Here is a 27,284-nt window from a genome sequence, read left to right as displayed (position 1 = left end):
TGTTTTCTGGGCTGTTGATTTTAGCGATTGCCAAGTAGTGGCATTAAATCTCCTGTAAATTTTAAATTGCACACTATTTCTGTAAACAAGTCCCTTCTTCACATCCCAGTCATTAACCTTTCCTGATTTATATCCCCGTCCTCTCTCACTTCCCTTCACAATTACTCCTGCTTCGCCACCAAAAGCCCTACTCTCAAGCCGGAATGAATGCACAAAGCCAAAGCCACGCTGGCAGGGCAGCTTGTTAAAGAGCCATTTTGTAATCACAGTTTTGTTTGCACTCTTCAAGAGGAGGTGATTGGTCCAGATCCTGTGTATCCTGGCCTGGCCACATCTCTCTTAAAAGCATTCAGAAAACGAAATGAGACAGAGGGCAGAACGGGGATTTAAGAAGCCGCCTCACCAGTTATAATTTTCTGTTGAGCACAAAGGGTATCAGTTTGCTCCCTCACGGTTCTTTAGATGGTAGGTTTTTTCTTTTCCTTTTCCTTTTTTTTTCTTGTTTTGTTTTGTTTTGTTTGGGGTACTTATCATCTCTCTGTCCTGTGTCTATATCAAAGATGTCTTTTATATGGTATAGGTTATAGGTTTATTGATGACTTCTTGCCTTAAAAACTAAAGAAAGTTGTGACCGTTTTAAGTGTTATTGAATACAGAATTGAGGGACGGTAAGAAGATGTCTAATTCACTCATTATCCTCAAAACTAAATCCTTCCTGCCCATCACCTGCCAGAAGGCCACGCAGGAGATTTTGGTGGGCTGAGTGACACTGTGTATTTAAGGAGTCACGGGAAGGCTGATTTCTCAGTATTCGCTGCTCGGGTAACAGGAAACTTGGCATCCAAGGCAGCCAGAGCTTCGGAGGCCACTCAGGGGTTATAGAGGGCAGATGATGATTAGATGAAGTTCACTCCTCTCTGAGTCCTCGGTGGCTTAACTCACTTGGGGTCCCTCCATATAAGTGAGTGCCACAGGTATCCATGGGGACGGGGGGTGGGGGGATACAGGCAGTGACCACACTTCAGTTATTTCATATTTCCAGCTGCAGTAAGCTGCTCCATGTATGGTTACATTTGTTTCAGTTGAGCAACATGGTCATTCCTCGTTACTGTGTGTGTGCATACTACCTCATCCCATATAATTTTTAATAACTTGTTACAGAATCCATGGAATTCCATAAATTATCAAAATATTTTTCTAATCTCAGGCTTTTAATGTATGATGTTACCACATGATTGCTGCCTATAAACTGACCCTTCATGAAAATGTGTGTGCTGAAGATTGTCTTCTGTTAGATAATCTGAAACGTACCCATCCTGAAGTGTAGTATTTCTTAAAATGCCTCACTTGGTCAATTGATTCAGAGATTCCCAGAAAATACCAAAATAAAGTTGGTTCAGAGTTCAATTCCCTAGACACAAAAAATAGGTTTTTTAATTGGGAGGAGGAGCAATTAATAAACCCTGTTTTTGGTTGCCTGAGTGTGGCTCAGAAGTTGTGGGACCCTCCTGGGGACACACGTTGTAAGACGGACTGGGCTGTGCCTGGAGCCCTGTGCTCTCACTGAAGCCTTTTCTTTGATACACACACTATCCTGGCCCCTGGACCACACTGTCTCACTTGATCCTCACAGTGCCCCTGCCAGGTAGGTATTGTGTTACACACAGGAAATTGAGGTTGTGGTAGTTCCACAGACCCTGTGCTGAGCTGTGTGCTCCAGGACCTCCACTCTGGAGGGGCGATGGTGGATGCCCAGAGTGTGTGAAAATGGATTGTTAGGAGGACAGGCATGGGTTAGAAAAGCGCAGGTGGATCCTTCGCCCCGCAGGTCTGCTGACCCTTGAAAGCCAGGTAGACGCTTGGTGCTCATCCTGTAGAACCCAGGGTTGAAGCTTTGCTCCTTCTTCACAGTTAAACTCCCGCCCAGGGATGGATGGTAAAATGGAATGCTCTTCAGCAGGAATTGCAGCTTTGACTTGTCTCTGAAGCCTGTGGAGCAGGGTCCCGGGGGCCTCTTAGTGGCATGGTTCCCCAGCCAGCCCTCTTGCTGGCCCAAGCAGAAAAGGTCTAGGTGTCAGGTAGGTAGCGCTCAGTTCCACTGTTTGACTCTGTGGCAGATGTTTCTGAGAGTGTGCCTAGGAGCCAAGATGTAGAACAAACAGGCCCTGCATGACAGTGTCCTTCCAGGTTAGTATGACGTAGAAATAAGGCTGCCCCATCTCAGAAGCCAGAGCCAGGTAGAAGAACTTCTGATGTGTGGATAAAGGGGGTACAGTAAAGGGAGCATTGAGCAATGCTTGGTATGCAGAGTCCTCCCATTCTGTCTCAGTCAGCATTGTGAGTGGCTGAACGTAGCCCACCTCATACAGCAGATGACCCCCATACCCAAGGACCAGTCAAACTCAGAAGTGGCCCAGAGTCCAAAAAGAAGACCCTGTGCTTCTGCTCTGTCTACAAAGGTCCATTTCTGTGGGTTTGGAAATCTGTCCAGAGACAGGCAGAGGAAACCCACACTGGGTCCATCACTTTGTGGCACAGGCCTCTCAACAGAATCTAATCTGTGGTGTTCTGATATCATCACTAATATTCAACCTAGAGACTCTATGGAAAGTCACTTGTCAGTATAGGGACAAACTGACAGAAGCAAGCATACCTAAGTGCTAAATGTTAATGCAGCCGTCTTAGCTGCTGCTCTACTGCTGTGACAAGATACCATAGTCAAGGCAGAAAGCAGGTAAGCAGGCATAGCACTGGAGCAGTGACTGAAAAAGCGGCATGTTTTTAGATAGAACCATGAGGCAGAGAGAGAAGCAAGGAGAACTAACTGGAAATGGTGTAGGTTTTTGAAACTTCAAAGCCCATCCCCAGTGACACACCTCCTTCAGTGAGGCCACACCTCCTAATCCTTCCCAAACAGTTCCACCAACTGGGGACCCACTATTCAAACATATGAGCTAATAGGGGCCATTCTCATTAAAGTTGTAGGAGCTAAAGCAAGATTGGGAAATCCAAGCTCCTCAGTTGGCTTCATGGAGAGACAAGGAAGGCTGGCCATGCTGGGCAACCCATTCTGTGGGAGCAGAAAGGTCTGTTAATTGTCTCACTCCCTGGCTCCTGCAACTGGGAGCCCAGGGACCCTGAACAGTGAAGACAGACCGCATCCCAGGAGTAAATATGCAGAGCCCTGCACATGTGTCGCCCCATGTTTTCCTTTAAGAATGGGAGGGAGGGGCTGGAGAGATGGCTCAGTGGTTAAGAGTACTGACTGCTCTTCCAGAGGACCTGGGTTCAATTCCCAGCACCCACATGGCAGCTCACAACTGTCTGAAGATCCAGTTGCAGGGGATCTAACACCTTTGTACCAATGCACATAAAAAATAAAAGTTAAATAAACCATAAAATATTTAAAAAAAAAAAAAAAAAGAATGGGAGGGAAAGAGCCGGGCGGTGGTGGCACACGCCTTTAATCCCAGCACTTGGGAGGCAGAGGCAGGCGGATCTCTGTGAGTTCGAGACCAGCCTGGTCTACAGAGCTAGTTCCAGGACAGACTCCAAACCAAAAAAAAAAAAAAAGAATGGGAGGGAAAATGAAAGTAACCTTTGCATGATGGTGGGTTTGAGCTGACATCTTAAACAGGCCGTCTCCATCATCAGGTAAATGCCTAAACTGCATGCCAATTGAATATGGCATGCAATATGGCAATTTAAAAGTGACACTGAAGCATTTTACAAAATGTATTGCTCAAAAAAAAATACCATATACGCCTCAGGCTGTGTATGACATTGTATCACATGGCCCATAGGGCCCAGGTTGTGGGAGACCTGGAGGTTGAAACTGAACACTGTTTACAGTTCACACCAAGGACAGTGGCTTCTTTAGATCACAGGGATGTCTTCCCTTGCAGAAGGAAGGTGGGGACAGCATGCTGTGGTGTTCCCTAGCCAGCTAGTGCTGATGTGGCTGAAGACCAAAAAGGTGGAGAGATGATAGCTCCATGGTTACGAATGCATGCTGATCTTGCAGAGGACCCAAATTCGGTTCCCAGCACCCACATCATGCAGCTAACAGCTGTCTGCACCAACAGCTCCAGGTGATAGAGAATTCCCTTCTGACCTCTCTGAGTACCTGCACTCACAGGCACAAGTCTTGAAAAAGAGGTGGAGTGACCTGCCTGCGGGCACCCATTAAACAGGGTATATGACAAACCCCTCTCCACCTGTAGATGGCCCACTGGAAAACCCTTTGCTAATACTCACGAATGGAGGGGTGGCTACAGCAGAGTTGGAGTCTGTGTGTTGAGCAGAGGTATGGTGTGCCTACCAAAGACCCATCCTTCTGTGGCAGGAGCCGAGGAGGTGGCGCCCATCTGTATACCTCTGGGCTTTCTTCAGTCAGCGTTCTTGTCAGCCATACCTATGTGGCTACGTCCACTCTCCACCAGAACACTTCTCTCTGTGCAGTGCCAAAAGCAAATGTCATTCTTGCCACGTTTGAGAGTCAGTGTAACAGGAAGCAGGCTCCACCTTACGGCTGGAATCCTGGATGGACTTCCGGTTAGGAGCCCAGATTCCAGGAAGCCTGGGAAACCATTTTCCCCCTCCAGAATGCAGAATCCCATGTGGCAGTGAGGAACTGACTTAAGGGACCCTTGCAGCTCATTCATCCTTTCTCCTTGGAGAGCAAACCCACTCAGCTCCCTTGTTCTGGTCACACCACTGTGAAGTGCATCTTTGAGGACAAAAATTGAAGGGCCTTGGTCTTGGTCTTGGCTTTGGCAAAATCGTCTTTCCCATCCCCTCTATGAGACCAGTGTCTGCAAGTGTCCAGATCTTCCCTCCCCCCCTCCTCCGTATTCTTCCTCATCAGGTGTCTCCTGTTAAAAACAGCCGCCCATGTTTGAACTATTTTCAGCTGTCTGTAGCCCTTTAACCCTTTGTCTGCTAGGATTCCACAAAAATAATTGATGACTGATTGGCCCATTAACCTTTAAGGGGGAAAAAAGTTTGACAGCCCAGACTTGTGTAATGAGGAGGGATTCCCTGTGAAGTCGGTCTGATGGCTGAGATGCTCGCCCCTGAGGAGGTAAAATTAGCCCCCCGGGGCCTCGTCTGCATAGAAACTGGACACAATTAGTGCGATCTCCGGTGTTATTAATGTCATTGGGAATAATTGGGCAGGTTGGTTTCGACAGGTTCATGGCTCTAAAATACTATTATAGTGGACCTCTCCACAGCCAACCGTTAAACACAGAAAACTGTTTAAGCCCCTGGGAGCCCAATCACTGTGTTAGTGAGCTGGGGACCAGGGCTGTGCATAGCCTGGAGCTTTGGGCTGGGGTGAGGTGGCCTTTAGGCATCTCCTTGAAGTGGAGAATAACTCTGTGCTTGTGTGTGTTTCTGGAACTGAGAACATGATTCTCGTGTATATGCCAACAGTGTCTTCTACAACCTGAGTCTCTTCCATAATGAACTCTGCATAAGCTCCTGTGCCTGTCATTAGTGATTGGTGTATCAGCAAATGACACCAGAGAATAAAACACCAAAACTGACCCTTCTCACTATTCAAGCATTTGTCATTTGGGGGGTGCAGGGGGGACCCACAGCTGTCATCTCACTCCTTGGAGGCAGAGGCAAGGCAGGCAGGCGATCATGAGTTTAAGGACAGCCAGGGCTACAGAGTGAGACCCAGTCTCCAAAGGACAATAAATGAACAGAGGACAGTGGCCACACTCAGCCCTCTGTGACTGATCATCAGCATCACCGCTCCTGGTGTGCTTATGATCGTTTTTAAAAATCTGTTTGCTAAAAACTCTACTAACATCAACTGTCATTTTATAAAGTAACACAGCCTTCTGGCCATCGGGGGACTGACGGGCACCACGTCGCCTGGTGAAATGTCTGAGCGTTGAGAGGAAGGAGCAGGCTGCATTGGGCCGTCTGCTTTTTTCCGCCACTGCCACACTGTGAAGTGCGAGCATGGATCAAGTCGGGAGGCCTCTGAGGTGCTGTCAGTAAACATTGACATGCCAGGACCCATGCATTGGCTTCATCAGTCCTTGTTGCAAGTGACAGGAACCTTTTTAAAGGGGAAAAAGACCCAAAGACAGTAAAACATCCAGGGGGATGCAGCTGACTGGAGGGACATCTGGACTTAGGCCCTGGAAGGTATCAGGCTTCTTGGCACCTTGATCCCTGACTGCAATGTGATGGTGGCACTCAGTGACCTCCACCAGAGGAGAGGGCAGGACCACACCCTTTGCTTTTGTGGGTTAACATCTGTTACTTTCTGGAATTAAACATGCAGTTTTGGGTTTCAGAACATTTTTTTTTTTTTTTACTGAGTTTTCGGTTGCTCTATAGCCTTGCACAGTACATTAACTCTGGACTTTTCTGTCCTCCTTAAAACTCCTCCTTTTCAAAATGCGATGAGAAGACTTCACTTGGGACCCCAATAAAGACCTGAAGCAGCTGAAAAGGGTACAGGGTAGTGAGGTGGCTTTGAGAACTGGAGGCACACTCATGGACACCTCCAGTGAGCCATTGCTAATGTCACTGTACTCGGCTCCCTTTCCCTCACCCAGTCGTATACCTTCCTCCCATCCGAGTGGACTCAGCATGGTCCAGCGTACTGTCATTCGGAAGACGGTAGATGTGATGGGCAGTGCCGGCTGGCCGTTCCAGAGATAGCGGGGTTGGGGGAGACAGAGGAGAGCCATGACCTGACTGGGTGCTCATTCACAGGCTTAGAAGTGAGGAGTCAGAGGGAAGGCAACAGCAGCGTCTGTGAGGGAGAGGGCAGAGAAGGACTGAGCACACGCGCGACTGCTTTGCAGGCTGTGCATCAAGTTTGAGGTGGCACACGATATGGAGTGGAGTAGGAAGGTGTCTGTCTGCAGGGTGTACATCCTACATGAAGGCCAACATACTTATAGCGAGACTCTTGGGGCTCAGAGTAGAGAGAAGAAATCCTTATAATATGTAGATGCCCTAGAAGATATGAGAGGTAGCCATAAGGAAAGCAGAGAGGTGCAGCGGGGACACCCCAGGAACACAGAGGAGGGAGAAAGGTCTAAGTGTGCAGAAGCTGTAGTCGTCTAGAAGGAAAGCTGACGGTGCAACACAGTGGGTTTCCTAGTGTTCCTGTGAATTCTGCCCTTTGGGTACCTGTGCAGAGAGAGGTGCATGGCTCCCAGGACAAGGCAGAACCAGACTGCACCTGCGCAGCTTCATCTGACCATTACAGCTAAGCTGGAATCAGAACAAGGCAGAAAGTGTGGGGATATCTGGGTAGCACTTGACCCAGATACTCAGCCTTTTCTGTCATTTTGTGCTCTGCCATCCACACATGAGTGTGCTTGTCCCTGCTAAGTAGGGCCTTCAAAGACCACCCTCTGCCTCCCCTGACACCCAAGACATGAAGGAGGTAACCGAGAGTCCTGGGACCGAGCCCACACCTCAGTCAAGCCACTTTGGCTCCTTGCCTTCCCATTCGCACTGCAGCTCATGATTTAGGCTACAAACGTGGGCAGAAATCCTCTAAGCGAGTGTACAGAGCTCTAACTGGGAGGCTCACGGTTGTCATGTCTTCAGCAGACATGCAGTAAGTCCCGACCAGAGGAAGCATTCTTCTCATCCTTGGGTTTCACAGATGTCAGATGAGGGGAGGCTGTGCAGATGTCCTAATGAACAGTATTCACATCCATCCATGAATGACCAAGTGTCCTTGTGTTCTACCCATGAATTATATAGCTTGTCCCTGCCCTACCTCTCTCTTCACTGAAGAGTTTTAGGTACCGAATCAGTGCTGTCTTGCAGACCTCTGTGTGGTAAAAGTTGCAGTGAATAGTACCATGACATTGAAGCCGGTAGATCAGGAGACAGGTCTTTTCAAGCCCACAGATGCCGTGGCTCTGCTGGGAATTGCAGGGTGTGGTTGCGGTCAACCATGAGGAGACCTGTCTGAAGTTACTATGTAGTCTTTTTTTTTTTTAATGAAAAATTTAACTAATCCCCCATGTCCAAGGTCCTTGGGGCTCCTCCCCAGCCTCCCTCCACACAGCAGGTGGGCTTGTTCTGCGTCTCCACAAATATGGGCCTCATTTGAGTACCATTCCTGGCCACAACCTGTAGTTGTCTTTTGGGGGGGCGGGGTTGTTGGTGTTCTGTTTTCTGTTTTTTCTCCTTTGGGGTTCTGCCACCCAGTTCCCAAAAAAATCCACAGAATCTTAGTCTTACTTATAAATGCCCAGCCTTGACTTGTGTGTAGCCAGTTTTCCTACCTTAACATCCCATTTCTCTTTAACTATGTTTTGCCTCTGGGCTTTTTACCTTTCTTTATTCTATATATCTTTCTTTTCTACCCTGGCCCCTGGCGTCCTCCACTCCTCCCTTTCTCCCTCCTTACTCCTCTTCTTTCCCCTAGATTTCTCCTCCTATTTATTCTCTCTGCCCACCAGCCCTGCCTATTTCTCTCTTCTGCGAAGATATTGGCCATTCAGCTCTTTATTAGACCAGTCAGGTGTTTTAGACTGGCAAAGTAACACAGCTTCAAAAGCTAAGCAAATGCGACATAAAAGAATGCAACACACCTTCGCATCATTGAAACAAATGTCCCACAGCATGAACAAGTGTAGCACATCTTAAGGTAATACCACACAACAAGCACCTGCTTTTTGAACTCGTAATACTCAGACTCCAAAGACCAAGAACCAAAGAGGTCAAGAAAGAACTCAGGAAACACACATGCCTACGATTAAGCAAGCTCACGGCTTCCTCGGGCTACCTGCATGTACTGTTGAGCTCAGGCCATGCTTTGGCCCTGCCACGAGTGCAGCCTCAGTGCAGACACCCAAAAGGACTGACATGCCGGAGCCATGGCTGTAAGGCCTGGCCCCTCCTAGGCACTATATCACAGCTGCAGAGCGTGACTGAAATGCAGCAGCTCTTATCCTACAGGGGAGTCATGGACCTTGGCAGGGTTGGAGGGTGTAGACGCTTCTGTCACTGTCATTTTCATTCCTGGAGATGGGTTTTCTGGGAAAAACACGAGGCTTTGCACACAGGTGTGTCCACCTGCCCACCCTCCAGGTGTTCAGACTGAGCCCCTTAGCGTTAAGACCCATTATCAGGAGAGACAGAGAGACAGAGACAGACAGACAGAGACAGACCTTGCTTACATTCCAAGTTCAGTGCTGGTCTTCGTATTGATTTGTTTTTTCAGAACACTAAAGACTCCATACAAGTGTGCCATAGTGATTGGTGGTGGTCGTGGTGGTGGTTGCAGAGGTCTGACATTGAAGACCTGAGCATCCCGTTCCTGGGTGGTGTCCCAGCCCCTGGGAGTGGGGCTTGATGGCATCCTTGGGATCAGGGGAGGCACCATGCCCTGACGTCAGTGCAGTGGCAGGGCAGGGAATGACTTAGTTGATAAGCAGGTCTATGGGTTCTTCTTTTCCTGTAACTAAACATGACCACACAGCCAGTTCCAGGCCAGTGCTAAGAAAATCCTCATCCACTGAGGCATGTGAAGGGTCCAGCCTTGGCTTCTGACTGTTTTTCCTAAGTGGTGCCGCCTCTGAGCAGACAGTGAGAGCAAGGACAGAGTACACAGCCTCCGGTGGCCAGGCTGCGCACTGCTGTGCTCATATGCAATAAACTCCATAGAAGCTGCCTATGCCCAATCCACAGGGGAGGGAAATGCGCCTCAGGAACTTACCTAAAGGCGGAGGAACAGGTACTGTCACAGGACGTGGACACAAGCCTCTTTTCCCCTTTCAAAACAGGTGTCTCTCTGTGGCCACCCAGGCGGACCCGTGCCCACTAATCCCCTCTGTGTTGCCTGACGTCACTTTGTCCAAGTCTTAGTGAGATGAGAACTAAAGCTCCGGTTGACGTGTGCTCGACCGTGTGCTGACACCACCTTGGTGTTCCCAGTGCAGTTCCCTGGATCTGCACTCAAGCCCTTCCGTAGTCCAGCTTCACATTCAGCAGAACTAACCCCATTTTCCTCTCGCAGATCCAAGGGACAGCAGTAAGTTGCAAACTTACTTTCCTAAGTTGTTTGGTCTGTGCCCACACAGAGACCCTGAAATCCCACGCTGTCCCTCCTTTCTCCCTGTCCCCCAAGCATTGATGGAAACCTAGTTATCGCTGCTGGCTTTTGGAAGCCGGCCTTGAGTGTTGGCGGGTGTGTGGATCAGATCTCAGCGCTCCCATCCTGTGTGTGCCGCCAGCCCCATGCCTGTGCCATTGAATCCAGATGCACTTGTGACAGGATGGGCTCGGGCGCCGCTGTCTCATGAAAGTGAGCTCTTCATCCCACCTCTGTGTTCCAGAGCAAGAAGAAAACTTTGAGTTTATCATTGTGTCCCTCACCGGCCAGACATGGCACTTTGAAGCCACCACATACGAGGAGCGAGATGCATGGGTCCAAGCCATCGAGAGCCAGATCCTAGCCAGCCTGCAGTCCTGCGAGAGCAGCAAGAATAAGGTAAGGCCCTCAGCAGGCTGCCCCAAAATCAAGGCTGCTGATCATTAAAGTGAGAAGAAGGCCCAAGTGGAGCCAGGAGGGGGGTATGGGGACACAGGGGCATCAGATGGCTTGTGTGGATGACAAGACCCAGGTATGCTTTGTGAGGAGAAAAAAACTAAGTAATTGAAAAGATAAAACCACTTTGTATCTACAAACACCATGCATGTGTTGGTGTCCTGGCTTGGCCGTCTGTGTGTGGCAGGATGTCCAACATGAAGCCTTTGCTGTGGCAGCCGGCGCTACGTGGGAAGCTTTCGCCTCTCTCTGTAGGCGATGAAGCCTTTTGGACTCTGCCTGCTTATGCGTCCATACTTATTTTTTTTGTTGTTTTTGTTTGAGGCAGAATAAATCAGAAAAAGACACAGAGACTTAAAAGATGCCCTATTCTGCCCTCATAAATGTCTCGAATGTCACAGGGATACAAACGGAACGCAGAGGAGATAGAGGGAGTTTGGGCAAGGTGGATTTTCTGTTTTTTTAAAGTCTGGTTTATGTTTCATTCAGTAATTAAAAAGAGTTCTCCAGCAGTTATTTGGCCAGAAATAAAAGTGTGTTCACTGCGTTTTCTGGGCCACTGCTCGGCAATCTTCCTTATACTGGTCCTGTCTTTCCCAGCCGGGTTCTTTGCATTTCAGTCTTTGAACCCTTAGATACTCAGAGTCCTTTGCTGACCCGTTGAGATTCTTGGTGAGCATTTTGATTTTTCAAGCTGTGATCGACTGGAAACTGAAGAAAGACATTGCCATCCACCTGCAGTTCATTTATTGGCCGTTAAAGAAAGCTCTGCCCGTGATGGATGGGCAGCTTTGTCATTAAGAGGGGAGCCTGCTTTTCAGAGAGATGGGGTGTGTTATTTTATTACCCTCTTGAGCCAGGGTAAGCCAGACCACAGTCATTATTGTTATTATGTAATTTGCTTCTCTCTTGGACGACGGTTTATCCCAGCTCAGGAGAACCACAGTCTTTACTCTGAGCTTCCCGGATTCTCAGGTCCCATCCCTATCTAGCCGTGATGTGTCTCCCTCCTCACCCCTGGGCACGGTGACACCTGCCATCCACAGGCTTGGGGTTCTGCTTTCAGAGCAGGGAAGGGGACACGTGCTGCCGATCAGACAAGCACGTCCCTGGGTGTTATGGAGAAATTAATTTTACACATTCTGACTGAAGCCACGCCTCTTCTTGTTTTTAGAAGCTCTGGCCAGTGTGGGCTCCTCCCATTCCACTTCCTTGAGAGCCTCTTCCCTCTTTGCTACTCTGATTGCAGACAGTAGGGTGTCATGAACTAGACGCCAGTGCCAGCCCACCTAAAGCTGCACTATGTAACCATGGGCAAGCACACTTGTGGAAATGGCTTCCCCTGAGAGGAACTGAAGGACACCAGACACTTGGTCAAATGGGACATAGCTCTCTCAACATGGATGACTCCATTAGAGAGAGAGAAGCATCGAGTATGGCAATCCAGAGACAAAGCAGCCGACCAGTGAGTCACAGCGTTTTACAGATACATGGAGGAAAAAACAGGAAGATAGGTAGACACCCCTCCCCGTGTGTGTGACACCTCCAGATGCCAACTCAAGTTATTAAATGATTTTTGAGGAAATAAAAACACGGCAGTAAATAATGCCGATTAAACAGTAGCAGTAGGTAAACTATAACTTGGTATTAATTAACAAGCAATAAATTCACATCCATCTCTTTAGATCAAGATACCTCAGTTTGTGAAGAATTCGTACACAAAAGTTATTCTAAGTTCTGAAACTGATCAACTTTTGCTTCAACTGTAATATCAAATGCATGTTGAATAAATAAACCTTTTAAAATACACATATTCTTTCCAACTCTGCCTCTTGCTTCCAGATTTCATCCTTGCTACGCAATCAGGAATCTGCATAGGAATTAACAGAAAGCATTTTCTTTACAGCTCTGTCTCGGGTCAGGGATGCCTAGAGCATTCCAAATACACAGCCATGGAGCTTGCTGTGTACTCACTCACTAAGAGGATTCATATGCATGCACTTACATGGTGATGTTAGAGGCTTTGTTGACATCAAGTGATAGATAGATAGACAGTACTAAGCAGGAAAGGCAAGCTGCAAGACAGTATGTACCCATCTGGCTTCCCTACAGTGCCTGTGTGTACAGATGTGCATAGAAAAATTGCCAAAGGATCTCTGAGTGATGGAATCCTAGTTTATAAATGCTTGTGTCCCAAATTTTCTAATGTTGCCGCAATAGGTGGACCTTAAAAAGAAAAAAAAAAAATCTCTTCTGAGAACCGTAAGAATGAATGCCCCTGCCTCACTCCAATGTGTGACTTTGATTTCATAGCAATTGAGAGGTCATCACGTGAGGGAGAGACTCTTCTGGCTATAATGTGTGGTATGGTCTGGAGTTTTCTGATAAAGATTCAGAAGATAGCTCGGTGCATGCTGATTAAGGCCTGACCCTTGGCTGATAACACAGATTATTTTTTCTCACTCTTTAATCTTCACACCAAGTAGCTATGTGCATGAAAGTGTATCAACCAGTAACATTTTCCATGTAGCAGTCTTTGGTTCATTCACAAATTATGGCGGTCTGACCACTTGGCTCATTTTGGGGATTGTCCATCTCAGCCAATAATCCTGACATACGACCTGTCGCTCTCCCTCCTGAACTTCCCTAAGACATCAGAAAAGGAAAAATTGTTTGGAAATTGCACACCGCTGCACAATCTGTTTGGCTTTTCTCTGGCATCATCAGAAGATGTGTGGCTTTTTCCTGGCTGCTCATATCTTGCATTTTTTTTTTTTTTTTTTGTCTTTCTTTGTGCCTAGTCCCGACTAACCAGCCAGAGCGAGGCCATGGCACTGCAGTCTATCCGTAACATGAGAGGGAACTCCCACTGTGTGGACTGTGACACCCAAAGTAAGTATACGGGGCTGGCGGTGCCCCTAGATCTGTTATCAGCTGTGGCATTAAGGGCTAGAGATGTTTGGATCTGGGTTTAATGTGAACATAGTGTCCTTCACACAGCCTTACTGGTGGAAGTGTGTCTTTTCTATACACTGGACTTCTGTGTGCCCTGCTTCAGACTCAGGCATCACAATGGTTGAAGGACTGAAACTATAAAGACTACATCTCTTGGAGTTACCCCAGTATGTCACACTTTCTGTTATGCAAAAGATAATATTCCCGTTGAGAGTGAAGTTTTCTTTTTATATCCTGGGGGGCAAAGTCTGCCCCCTCAGAAGCTATGTTGAATAAACTTTGCCCATTTATATTGTTACGTAGGGTCTTGAGGGGCGTGGGAATGCAGTTCAAACAAGAGGTGCTGGTTCAGGTGAGGGATGTCTGGAAACTGAACATGCCTGTGTTGTTGGGCAAGGCGCCCAGGGCATATGGTCTACAGCCTTGGGGAACAAACAAAAGGGACATAGGTTTTTGAGATCTTCAACCTCAAAGCAACCTTCCCACCAGAGTTTGCTTGTCAGGAAGACTCTGAGGAAGAGTGGAGTGTGAGAGAGTCGTGTGACTGGAGTCTCCCTGGGTAAGCCAAAAAGAAAAGTGGCAACTCAGGCTGGAAACGATGGAGATGATGCAGATACTTGGGTGCCAGTACCAAAAGGGCTGTGAGATCTTTATGCATTTATAGGCAGGGGTGAGCTGTCCACATCTCCTAGTAGGGACAGAAGTCTGTGCAATTTTACGGGGAGACTGTCTGAGTGCACCAGAGGAGAACAGCAGAGAGAGCCAGAGACCTGCAGGTGGATTGTGAGCGTCACCTCATGAGACACGGAGGCACTAGCCCAGACTTGCTGCTGACGAGGGGAAAGAGCTGAACTGCCCCCAAGGGCCCTGACCAGCAGGTTGTCCAGGCGGCCTAGTTGACCACAGCCCAGCAAGAGCCTGTCCTCAGGACAGGAAGGGCATACCCTTCCACAGACTCCTTTGGGCGCTGCTTTAAAGTCTCTCTTTGTTTGAATTTTTAAATTTTACTTTCAAAATGTGAGCTGAAGAGAAAAGAACATATATTTGAAGTGTGTTTTTGTCCAAAACTTTCCTTAAACCAGACATTTTTTAAAGCACAGAACCTGAGGCATATTTTTTAAAAACAATCCAGAGATTGATGTCTGTAATTGTTTCCAGCATGCAACTAGAGATTCCTCAAAAAGAAACCAATTGATAGCTTTACAGAAACTGTGGCATGTGGCAAATTGGAGGTCACAGGTCCTCTCTGAGAGGAGGTGGATATATGCATGCTAAGGATGGGCAGGAAGGGGAGGCCATGAGACCAGACTGTAGACACCACATGAGCAGATGGGCGGAGCTGATAAAGGCAGAGTTGAAGCTTCAGAAAAAGAGTTTTGAAGGCCATTCACCAAGTATTCTGTGTCCAGTCCACACATGGATCACCTTTTGGATAGTTGGCACTGTCGTGGGACCATTGACAGGACAGGGAAGGAAGAATCTAGACCACAGCAGTTTGTCCAGGTCACTGAGGTAGCAAGCAGTTCTATGCAATTCAGCCCACACCCTTCGCCAGCCTGTTGCTTCCTCAGAGACTTAAGATGCTTTGGGAGTCTGATGTGAAGTACATGAGCAAGCAGGGAGTAATTTTTAGTGTAAATACCCAGTTTTGGTGCAAATACCAGGAAACAGATCCCCACCGGCAATGAGATGTGAGCATGCTCACAGGGCAGTGTGATTAGGAGCCTGTGAAGGCTGTGTGCCTTTGACTGCAGCAGTTCCCTTAGGAAGGATCCCAGTGGGAAGGAGGAAAGTCTGTGCAAGAAAGGAGCAGACACCCACTTTAGAGATGTCCCTCTCCAGGACTCTGTGGACTGAAATCAGAGCCACTCCACTTCTAAAGGGAAGTACTGGTGACATCTGTTGGTGTGACAAACAGTGGGACTCCAGGGAAAGCCCCCCACCCACCCAAAAGAGTCTCAGTGGCCCACCATTTCATGTGTATCACCCTCTGGGGGTTGAGAATGTGGCTGGACTCTAGTACACTGTGGGATTTGAGGCCACAATTACTGCAGGTCACCAAGTGTCTCCTCTGCACACTCAGCCTGTCCCGGAACATTGTTTCCAAAGAGGGCATGGAGCCACCTTAGCTATGGGCTGTTGTCTATAAAGTGAAATTGTGGTCCAGTGAATTTGGAAAAGTCAGTGCTATCCACCACTCAGGGCAAGGCCCATCAGTATTTGAGAATTTTGTCCTAGAAGGATCTTGCTTGTCCAGCCCAGCTCTTTCAAGAAACCAAACCACTGACAACAGAAATCTGTTTTGGGAGTACTAGTTGCCAGCCACCAGCATTTTGTCAGAAAATGACCTGGGGAATCCCAGAGTTTTCTCTCTCTCTCTCTCTCTCTCTCTCTCTCTCATACACACACACACACCCCTCACCAGTATGTCAGACCGTCTAGGACAAAGGTAAGAGGCAGCCCAGCCTCTGCCTCCTGGTCCACAGTCTGTCATTGCCAGTGCTGCCCATACAGTCTGGCTAGACCACTGTTTGTTCCTAGTAGATCTTGTCTGACCCACCAGCCTTGCCTTCGACCACCCCTCAGTTCCTCAGATGTGAGCTCTGCTACGGTGAGGCTGTTCTGTATTCACCCACATATAATGTGTTTTCACAGCCTCTAGTGTCCATAGCCCCCAAGAAGAGTGGACACACCAAGCTCTGCCCAAAGCAGGGCTTAGATTCTGTGATATCACCTTATTACACTGGGGGTAGGAGGTGCCCAAGGGAGCTGTAAGCAATTCTAGCTGAGACCAAAGGAAGAGCAGCATGCCAGGTAGAGCTGGTAGTGTTGTCCACAAGCTGGTGGAGGCGGTGAGAGTCTCACATGAGACAGAGAAAGGGGTGTGGCTCTGTTCTTACCCTGTCTGATCCCAGTGACAGATAGCAGTTACAGCAGGTTCTGAGTCTCAATGTTACGTGACTGGGCCTGCCACATTTCACGGCTGCTGTTGGGAGGTGCCTTTCAGGGATCAGGATGTGAACATACAGACATGAGCTGTGACAATCCCATGTGAGGAGATGGTAAAGGACAAGAGTAGGGGCTCAGATCAAGAAGGAAGGGCTGAGTTGGAGAGAGTATCTGTGGGGACAATGAAAGAATGAGGGGTGACCCCATGGGTCAGGGTGCACAGACAGCACAGGAAATGGGGCTGAGCTCCACCTGCTAGAGACCAACTGTTCAAACACATGAGCCTGTGGACATTTTACATCCAAACCATAACACAGTTGTCTTTGCTTTTTGTCTTCACATGGAATCTGTATGTTTCTATACCCTGTTCTCTCTGCTTCTGTTTGAGACTTAGGTTTTTGCTTAAGTCAGAACATCTCTGAGATCACAGGCCTCTTTTCCAGGACTCTGGGATATGAATCAGCTCATGTACTGATGTTATACATAGCTTGCTGACATTCCGGTTAGTCATCATGCGACCATTAATGGTCATTTGCCCTGTGGAGAGCCCAGGAAGTCTCTCCAGTGGGTCAGATCAGTTTTTTTTTTTTTTTCTGACTCTTCTGACTTGAATACATGACGGTTTTTCTGACTTGAATACATGCCAGTTCTACCTGTGTGAGTTTAGGCTCTCTTCCTAATAACAATGAGAGCCAGTGGTCATCAAGGTCAGCCTGTCTTTGTAAAACTCCTAGAGATTGTAAGCTCAAAGCCAGCCCTGGGCCCAAGTTCCAGATCTTCTGATGATATCATCATACAATGACAGATCTGTCCTAGGGCCCCTGAAGCCATTCTCTGTACAAGCCTAGCATCCAACAGAACTGTATCCTTGTCCTGTCAACCCAGCTTGAGACATAGAGTACTCACTCCACGAGTCGCAGCTGAGGGAGCTGGGTCTTGATATGACTATAGTACCTGCACACTCACCTGCCAGTGACCAGTGGAACCCTGTGAGTTGCTGCAATAGGCGCCCTTAAGTAAGACCCTTGTTGACCTTCACACAGGAGTGTGCCTCTTCTGTCTTTGAAATTGGCTAACCCAACCAACCTGGGCTAACAGTAGCACAAAGGGTTATGAGGACCAGTGTGACCTCCACGCGTGGGTCTCTGCTTCTCATTCCATCAGCAGCAGTTCTTAACACACAATTTTTTTTCTGATGTGCACCAGTCCTGAGCTGTGCTGCTAAAGTATTAGAAGAGGTATCTCTGTCCAGATGAACACCAGTTCTGAGAAACTCTAGATTTGCCACAGCTGTCAGCAACTTACCATATTTCCCCTGATACCAGGAACAGCTCTAAAACATGTGACCGTAGGGACTGGCTGCCTGAGCAGGTGTCCCCGAGAGTCCAGGACCACTGAGAAGGACTGGTGGCAGTCTGACTGAAATTTTCCCATTTCTTTTTCTGTAGACCCTAACTGGGCCAGTTTGAACTTGGGAGCCCTCATGTGCATCGAGTGCTCAGGGATCCACCGGAATCTTGGCACCCACCTCTCCAGGGTCCGATCTCTAGATCTTGATGACTGGCCCATGGAGCTGATCAAGGTGATGTCGTCTATCGGGAATGAGTTGGCCAACAGCGTGTGGGAAGAGAGCAGCCAAGGACGGACAAAACCCTCATTGGACTCCACAAGGTAGGGATGCACAGGTGCTCCTCCAGCAGCTGCACTGCTGGGCATGACCTCAGGGACAGCTGCAGCGGTGACCCTGGCAACCTATAGGAATGCCGATTAGCCTAGTCTGGAAGCATCCGTATTTGAAATTAGTCTGGAGCAGACTGAATGATTCAAACTCCTTAATTTTTTATGTTTATTTTTAGGCCTTGGGGATTCCTCTCCCCTCTTGGAAATGTATTACACTTCTAATCTTATGAATATATTACTTTAATTAATATATTTCTAATAGGCCCAAGCTGTGCTAACACTAATTATAAATTTTTGATTCTTTGGTTTTGTATTCTTTTGTACACCATTGCTAAGCATCTTGTGGCTGACCAACTTCCTCACCTGCCCCTGCCAACAAGTGAGTTTATGATTAAGAAAATGTATTTTATTTTCTAAAATATACTTCTAACACATTTAATTAAGTACGGTTAAGCATAATGTATGGTGACTCCTCATTAATGCTAATTGTTATCCAGGATAAAAACGCATTTATTTTTGAGGCCATTTAGTTTCCCATTTTTCACTTACAGCAATTATAAACCATTTTTGAGGATGTGCATGCATATTTAATTCCCCTAAGAGTTGGCTGAAATAGCCCATTTTTAAAGAAATCCAATTCCATAATATCAGAGGGGTCAGCTTATCTCTAGTTGGTCTACCTGAGGACATATATCCATGGTATTCAGGTCCTGGATGCTCTGTGTCCCCACTTCCCCCTCCCTCCCCCCCCATCTCCCCCACATGGCCTGAGACCTGCTTCTGTTGCGCTTCTCAAGGTAGTGAGAGGAAGAGACTTTTGTCATGCTCAGCATCTAAAGTATGTTTGTTTGTTCTCCTGGTGATGAGATACGGTCGGAGTCCAAATGGCTAGAAACCAGTGGTTAGGCTGCACATCCAGGTTCTAGCCAGTGATCTCCTGAGACCTGCTGCCGAGTGTGTTTCACTAACACTGCAGGATGAATGCGTGGTGCCCCCTCTGGTGCACGTCAGGAGTGAAGCTGGCATACGTTAATGCTATTTGTGTTAGGCAGGGTGGGAAGGGGAACAGGAAGGGAGGGCCACAAGGTGCGATGGTGTGCTTAACACCCCATAGGTTTGCTGTGACAGCTCCTCATTGTATGAGTTAGTCTGGGTAGCACAGTTAGGAGTGGTTTTCTCACAAATCAAAGATATGCTACCCTTTATCTCTATCTCACTATTATCTTCCCTGATTTAACACTCACATGGAAGTCACCTGGGCTCTTCATTCAATCCTAAAACATTATTTGCTTTGTAGTGTCTCTTTTTTTCATGTAGTTAAGTTTCAATCTGAAAATGAAAAGATACTTGGAAGTTAAATTGTTTAATGTATGAAGAAAACATTGATATGCGTTAGAAAAAGTTAACTTTATGCATCTGACCTTTTAGGTTTAAAAGTAACATATAGACTATGTTTAATGCCATGAATTAAGAAGGTTTGCTGTTCGTGTAGAGCATAGAAGGATTAGAAGCTGCTGTGTAGTTGTCTTCATGTACCCAGCAGTGAGTGGTTACTGTACGGGCAATGGCCAGTTCTGACTGCTCTTTGCCCTGAGCTCTGGGACTATACTATAGCTTTCTGTTCTGCCCAGCACCACCCGTAACAGCTTAGAGACAGGTGAGAGGAGTCATTTGCCTCACAAATAGGGTGACTGCTGTTGGACCTCTTGCCTTTGGTCAAGTTTCAAGAGCCCTTCTGCGTCAGGACTCCTCCCCAAGGCTGCAGTGATGTGGTGTGTTGACCATGGCATCTCCTGATGGGACTTTGGAATTTCTGAATTTCCAGACAGGCATGAGATCTGGAGGCATATTTGTATCTTTGGTAAATTATCCCAGGAAATTCTTTTGTCTGGTTAAATTAATAAATATTTACCAAATACAAGAAGAGAGACGGAGGAGATGAATAAAAGATGAGCATCGTGACACGTGGGCCTTCTTGGAACCAGCTGAGGATGCCAGTTCCTGGGAAGTTTACAACCATGGCTGGTTTCCAAAAGAGAGGTGTGGGAGGATAGGGCAGCCTAAGCAAAGGCAGGAAGGTTCTGCCTACAGCACGCTTGTCCAGCAGCGTGCCTCCTGCAGGGCTGGACCGCCTCAGATTAAAGAAGCAAGGATAGGTTTGCTCTGGGAAGCTCTTGAGCCAGGGTGCCTGATATCAGCCGGATTGGGGTAGGATGTATAGTCTGTGTTTGACCTCATTCCATATTGTTCCTCAGAACACTGAAGTCACCAGCAGGGAGATTGGAAAGGACCAAGACAGACCAAGGCCAGGGCTACCTAGGTTTCTAGTGTTAAAGACATACTACAGCCCATACATAGTACAGTAGTGATCCTACTGCCTCCCACCCTCACCGTCCATCCCCCACCCTTTCCTCAAGGAGAAAGAAAACCCTGGAAGTCTGGGCTAGAGTCAGAATGGAATTCTACCCAAGGAAGTTGATATCTAGCCTAGGTACTGCCTATCCAAGATGCCTTTCCCCATCCCAACCCTCAGGCCTCCTACCTTCTCCATGAGGAATTGAGGCCAGTTAGAAGAAGCATTGAGGGGCCAGAAACTAAGCCCCAAAAGAAATAGTTTCATAAATGTTGATGTTAGTTCAAGGGAAAAAACCAAATGTCACTCTTTGAAACAAGGGCCCAAATGTTTTTCCACAGAACTTGGATCGGTTTCAGCGTGATTAAGGAGATTCATTCTGACTGGAATGTAATTAGAAACCTGCTGCTCATATACAGACATATATACACATACACACACACATCCTAACATACACATACACACACTGCAACATACCAGCACACATGTACCCCAACACACAAACACCTATATACATGTATATACACCCAATACATATATATACTCACACTTGTACACATAGACACATTCCAGCATATATACACACACATCTACACATCTCAACACACAAACACATATACATACATGTGTATAGACAAGCACACATACACACACACACACACACACAACATATTTCTCTATAAAGCAGCCTTCCCCTGAAACAACCATGCATTGGCCTCAACCAGAACTGCGGGCAGGTTGGGAGAACAGGCGCCTGGCGCAGCTGCCTGGCCTTCTGCCTGTTGTCCCCACACCCCTATTAGGGCAGCTCTGGATGGCCTATAATTGGTTCCAGCAATCCTCAGCCGCCCTGAAAACTGCCGTTCAGACTTGAGCAGCATCGTGATCAATCGGAGCTGACGACAGCTGAAGCAGTATTGACTTCCCATTCCTAAACAGGGGGATCGTTAGTCAGGGAAAGCGTCTTTTAATTACTCCCAGGAAGCAAAAGAAAAAAATCTTTTTGGATGGATTCTGCAACAGCTGCCATTTTTTTCCAGTACATTCGATATTAAATTTATTGTCACAGGAGGGGAGAGAATGCCCTCCACCCCTCTGTAATGGGGGTTTGATTTGGAGAAAGAATCATGTTAGAGGGGAGATCGATGTGGTAACAATTAACTACATCTGGGCTGGAATCAGAGTTACACACACACACACACACACAGCTATTGATACCATTTAAGCACACACTTAAAATATTGATTGTATGTGGGGATGTCGAGATGGTCATAGAGGCAGCAACAGGGGACAGTTATCTGGAATTGGGGCTAAGAATGGGGACCCTCGGTGGGCATGCTTACGTGTCACACTATGTAGTAGACAGTTGGAACAACTGAGTCTAGAACCACCAGGTGCTCGGCTCTGGGTTCCAATGTGAAGATTGACCCTTACTGGAGGGAGTGCCAAGATCACTGGCAACCCTTTGACATGAAAGGAAAGTAGCCTTTGGGGTAAAGACATTATGAGTCAGGTGACTGCCTGTGCCATACACAACACACAACATGGTCACCTGGCAGCCAGGTGTCAGGTGTTCTTGTTGCATCCACACCACCTGGCTCCTCCCGTGGACGAAATGAGGCTTGCTAGTCTGCAACATCAAAGCTGCTGCAGCAGACCCCTGTGACTCCTGTCCTCATCGCTGTGTGTCCAGGGCTAGTCTGCACCATGCTTACCTGTCCCCTTCTGCGGAAGCTGGTTATGTCAGCTTCGGTGATGGTGATTTCCTACTGGAACAAGGCAGTCCTCTGGGCAGAAGCCAGGAGGCTTGGTGGTGTAGCTGTCCCCATTCGGTTGGCTTCCTATGTGTCTCCCTGATGGCATCTGGCCTGGGAGGGTCAGCAGAGACCGTGATATTTACATTCTAGTACAGGTAGCCTATTTATGTGGTACTTGGCACCTGCTGGCTTGGGCTGGGAAATCAAAGGCAGTTAGAATGCCAAACTGTGTTTTCAATTCCAGGAACAGCACACGAGAGAAACTCCTAGCACAGCCGAAATCACCCATTACCACTTTGATGCCACTTGGAAGGGGACATTGGCGGGTTTAATGCACATCCTCAGCCACACCCACACCCCTCTTTCATTATTTGTAACTTCGTCTCTCTGCCTAAACTCCCTTCTTGTCTCTGGCCATCGATAGGAAGGTCAGGGCCCACATCAGAAACTTGCGTGGGAGAAGACTGGCCACACACTTCCAGACCCAATCAGTCTGCCCGGCAAGAGGAGTGCCACTTCTCTTTGATTCTGCAGGGCCACTTTCATCTTATTTATGCACACGGAGATATTGGTAAAGGAGAAATGTATCCAAACTGAAAATAATTGGATCCCCGCAGCTGACTCTGAGATATTAAAAGCAACCCCACTTGGCCATGTCTTTGTCTTGTTAGGTTTGATCATAAGATCACAATATAGTAATCTCAGGCTCAAATTTCTGGCATAAAGATGCGCTTGTTCTAAATGTGGCCTCAGGGACATGACTGCCCACGCGGCCCCAGGATTGTCTCCTCTGATTATTTTTCAACAGTTCTTGGCCTGCTGGGGTCAATGTTTTTGTGTCTTTTGAGTGTTCTCTATGCTGGACACCTTTCTCTATTCTCTTTCTTTAAAAAAAAAAAAATGGGGAGGGGGAGAAGTAGGAGACAGAAAAAAGGCCTTTGCTGGGCTGACCAGAGTCCATCTGCAGTTGGGTGGCATCTGCTCCCCACATGTCACTTCCCTCATTAACAAGCAATTGAATTAATTAAATGCTACTCAGAACACGCATAACAAGCTACCGGCAGTGTCCAAATTAGCACTGATAATCAAGGATGATTCCCTTTATTATCTTGCTAAGTGGTGAGCACACTCTGCGCTCCCTGTCTGCCCTCATCTATTTACATACCCCCAGCTTCTGCCTTTGCACGAGGAGGTTATCTTACCTAGTTAATTTGCCACGATCACCAAGCATGGCGGATTGATGCCTGCCCGGCCACCACTGCCACAGCGCTCGTGTGGGGGAGCCCCCTCCGCGGCTGCCCTCCCCCAGACCCAGCCTTTGTAGCTCAAGCTCCCTGATAAATTAAAGGCCACCCCTGTGGTCTCTCAAGTGAGTAATAGAGGCAGAAATTTCATTTTGCAACTGGCTGATTTAATGATCCGAAGGGTAATTAATGGCCTGATTATCTTAATGTTAAATATGTCCGGCAGCAATTACTGTGACCTCCCGCTTGTCAAGGTCCGGGCTGTGCTCTTCTTTCAATTAAGTTCTCTGGGGCTTAATGGCATGAATAAACTCCTCTGATTCTATCATCCTGGACGCAGAGGGTTCAGGGAGCTGGGGGCTCGTTTGGAGTTTTAATCAGCCTGTCTTCTTCTCTGGCGACCAGAGTTAACAGTTATAACAAGGGCAGTTTAACTTTTCTTCTTTGCCCACGCAGACCCCCTCGCACACTTGCACACACGCGCAGCTTTTATCTCGCTTATTTTGCCGTGTTTACTCCAGCGCTCTGAGGGAGAAAGCTGTCTGTGGAGGAAGCCGCTGTGCTTCTGAGGCCTGCCTCTTCCAATATGAATTACCATGTGAACACTGTGGTTTTCCTGTTTGACAGCCTTAATTAATTGGCAGGAGCCCCCCGAAAATGACAGTACCACTAATTGCAACTCAAAGTGAATTTCTGTCACCATGGCATGCCTTTCGGCGGCCACGGCCCAGCCCTAGCCACAGAGTAAGGCCACCCTCCCTGTTCCCTGTGTTCAACACAAGCCCTGGCAGCAGCAGTCTCCCGAGGAGCCAAGGCTTTGCGGGCGCGCCGTCTACTTGCAGGAGTGACATTTACTGCCAATAAAGTTTATACATCCATGGCTCTACAAACCCAACAGCTGCTTGGGGACCTCTGCTTTTACTTAAGAAATTTAGCAACTTCTCTTAGCAGCCGAGCTGGAATCTGACTGAGAGCACCGTAACTCACGGTGCAGCCCTTCCTGTCTAGATGGGTCTCATTAGCACATGGCTAAATACGCTTGAGTTTACTAGAGCGCTGGGCCCAGATCCCAAACATTCTACTATAAATATTAAGCCAATTAGGAAAATGTACAGATGAGGAGTACATTAGCACTGCTTTAAAAATAATATCTATAGATTACAGCGACAAGAAACGGAGCGCTTCCTCACACGAGCCGAGGCCAGGGAGCTTGGTGGGAATCTGAGCTCAGACAGGGAGCGGCTTGGTTAAGCCCTAACAGACAGGCTCTCGTCCTGAGAAGGGCGGTTTGGAGAAGACTCTTCCTGAGCTTAGCCATAAAGGGTCTCAGTTTGCAAAGGATACCTGTCCTCACACTCACCTTTGGACAGGGTGATGTTCAGGGTTGCTTATGCCGCCCACTGCCTGGGAGCCTGGTTATGTATGTGATGGCTGTGGGAAGCCAGTGTGAGCTGGAAGCCAGCCTCCCTGCCAGAAAGCAGTCTTGGGGTGGAAACCTGTGTTGTTGACTCTGTGAAATGTATCCATGGAGACAGTTGAAAAGCTTGTGGATGTTCAGATTTCTGACCATGCCTGGAGGATGTCTCTCGGTTCCTTAGCCAGGTGAGCCTCCGTCCACCTGGAAGAGCTTGTGAAGGAAGGGAACAGAAAGTTAACTGTTCTAGGTTGGAATTATATATCGGAGCCAGCAGATGCTTTCTCTTGATTCTTGTGACATTTTCCAAAGGATCATGTCTTCCGATGCAGTTTTATTGTTCAATGTGGGAAATGTTCCTCTCTCTGTCCCCCATCATGAAAGGGGAGGAGAGTGAGGATACCTGGTGTCCCCAGTGCCCTCTGTGCCTTTCCTTAGCATGGTGAGATTGTCCGTGTCTTGCAAATGAGGGCAAGGCAGGAGTGGGATTCTTGTGTCCTCTGCCTGAGGGCAAGGCAGGCATGGGATTCTAGTGTCCTCTGCCTGGGATCACAGGGATCCCCTGAGCCAGACTCTGACTCCTGACACCATCCTCACTCCTGCTGCACCTGTTCCTTGTCTGTGTAGCTTGGAAAAGCTCACATCCGCACAGCAGCAAGAGGAGCTACAGCGTTAGCAGTGGCCAGCCCAGCTTACACTCAGTTTCTCTGTCCTCAGCTGTCCTGTATCTGGGTGTGGGCATTAGTGTAAGCTTTTTGAATGTGAGAATATGTCCATAGTGTCTTCCCACTAGTGAACTGCCGAAGCCTTAGTCAGTAAAGACAGAAAGCACAGTGAGGTACCCTTTGTTTCCATTTGCTCTTGTATGGCCAGCTTAAACGCGTGCTCTGTTCAGGAGTCAGGAGTCTTCATTCTCATGCAGAAAATGGCACTGAGAACCCTGAGCAGTTGGTCAGCCAACACAGGTGCTGGCCAAGCTCTCCAGATGCCTCCACCTTGTTCCCGATGAGGCCTCACTCTGCTGTGTCCCTGACCCAACTCCTGGCTTCTGTGGATGCTGCACTTCACCCTTCGTTTTGTATCTGATGATGAAATGAGGAGCTGGGCCAGAGGATTGGGAGCTCAGCATCATTTGTGATTCTGGTTTTCAAAGCGAGGGCATTTGATCCTTTGTAAAATGAAACTAGTCATTATACCCACCCACTTAATCATGTGGCGTTAATGCTAAAAGAAAATAATATTCATGAAATTTCCTAGGCTTCTTCTTATCTAGAAAGTACCCTGGGCTTTGTTCCCAGGTCCTCTATGCTGCTAGTAAGAGGGACAGGTGGCCTCTGAGTGCGTGGAAAATGTTAGCAGTGTTTGTTCTGTCCTGCATCTCTATGCTGGCTTATACAGTATCGATACAACCTAAAAACAACATCCTCAGGACCCACCCCAAGCCTATGCAACTGGCATCCCAGGGGCAAAGTGCAGTGATGTGTGATTCTAAAACCTGCTGGAGTCCAAGAAGCTTTTGTTTCCATAATCAAATGTTAGTGACCCTGCCTGTGGACTTTCTGTCTGAGCCCACACTTCTGGAAAGCTTTGTGTACTTCTTGAGACCCAAGCCATCTGTCATCCCTTGCCATGTTTTATCCTTGGCCTGGCATGTCCAGAATATCATCCCAGCAAGAGTTACAGCCACAGAACATCCCTTTGCTCCTAGGAGAGGTTTCACACACTATGTTCAAGTGGCATTTTTCCCCAGGAATGCAAGGTTGGTTCAGCAAACACAAGCACACGCACACATCTGTATACTAAACCACAGTAATCACCTCAGGAAATATAGCAAGTACTTCTGACAAAACCCAAAACCTTTTGTGATCCACGCTCCCAGCAACCTTTATAAAAAGGGTAAAAGGGAAATTTCTGAATCTGTTGAAGGACATCTATGAAATACCAACTGGTCTCCTCATCCTTAGGTGGTAGGGTACTGGCGACTTTTACCTGAGCTTAAGAACAAGACAAAAATAACCCCACTTCTTTTCAGCATTGTGCTTGAAGTTCAAGCCAGGAAGTTTGTCAGGGGAAAGAGACCAGATGCATCCAGATGAGGAAAGAAAAAGTAAAACATTTTTACCTGCAGATGACATAATGTTTATGTTGATAGTCCTAAGGAATCACAAGACTCTGACAAGGAACAGACAGGTTCGGCAAGACTGAAGGACAGGAGATCATTGTTTAAAACCCAATGGTATTTCTAAAACTAGCAATAAATAATCAAAGTAAAAGTAAGGAAACAGCCTGGTGGTGGCGGCGCACGCCTTTCATCCCAGCACTTGGGAGGCAGAGGCAGACGGATCTCTGTGAATTCGAGGCCAGCCTGGTCTACAGAGCTAGTTCC

The 27,284-nt window shown here is 47.6% G+C and overlaps 1 protein-coding gene across 8 annotated transcripts in view; it reads left to right on the top strand.

Moving 5' to 3' along the window:
• Agap1 (ArfGAP with GTPase domain, ankyrin repeat and PH domain 1) overlaps positions 1–27,284 on the top strand; it is a 457,719-nt gene that overhangs the window by 382,006 nt on the left and 48,429 nt on the right. For all 8 annotated transcript variants that reach the window (XM_057751814.1, XM_057751806.1, XM_057751796.1 and 5 more), the window contains 3 exons: positions 10,335–10,489; positions 13,348–13,438; positions 17,899–18,121. In XM_057751814.1, coding sequence (XP_057607797.1) covers positions 10,335–10,489; positions 13,348–13,438; positions 17,899–18,121 — 469 coding nt within the window. The remainder of the gene's footprint in view (positions 1–10,334; positions 10,490–13,347; positions 13,439–17,898; positions 18,122–27,284) is intronic.

Source organism: Chionomys nivalis, chromosome 2, assembly GCF_950005125.1.
Source record: "Chionomys nivalis chromosome 2, mChiNiv1.1, whole genome shotgun sequence".
Lineage (NCBI taxonomy): Eukaryota > Metazoa > Chordata > Mammalia > Rodentia > Cricetidae > Chionomys > Chionomys nivalis.
Note: the sequence above shows the minus strand (reverse complement) of the source record. Positions and strands in the feature narration are given on the sequence as shown.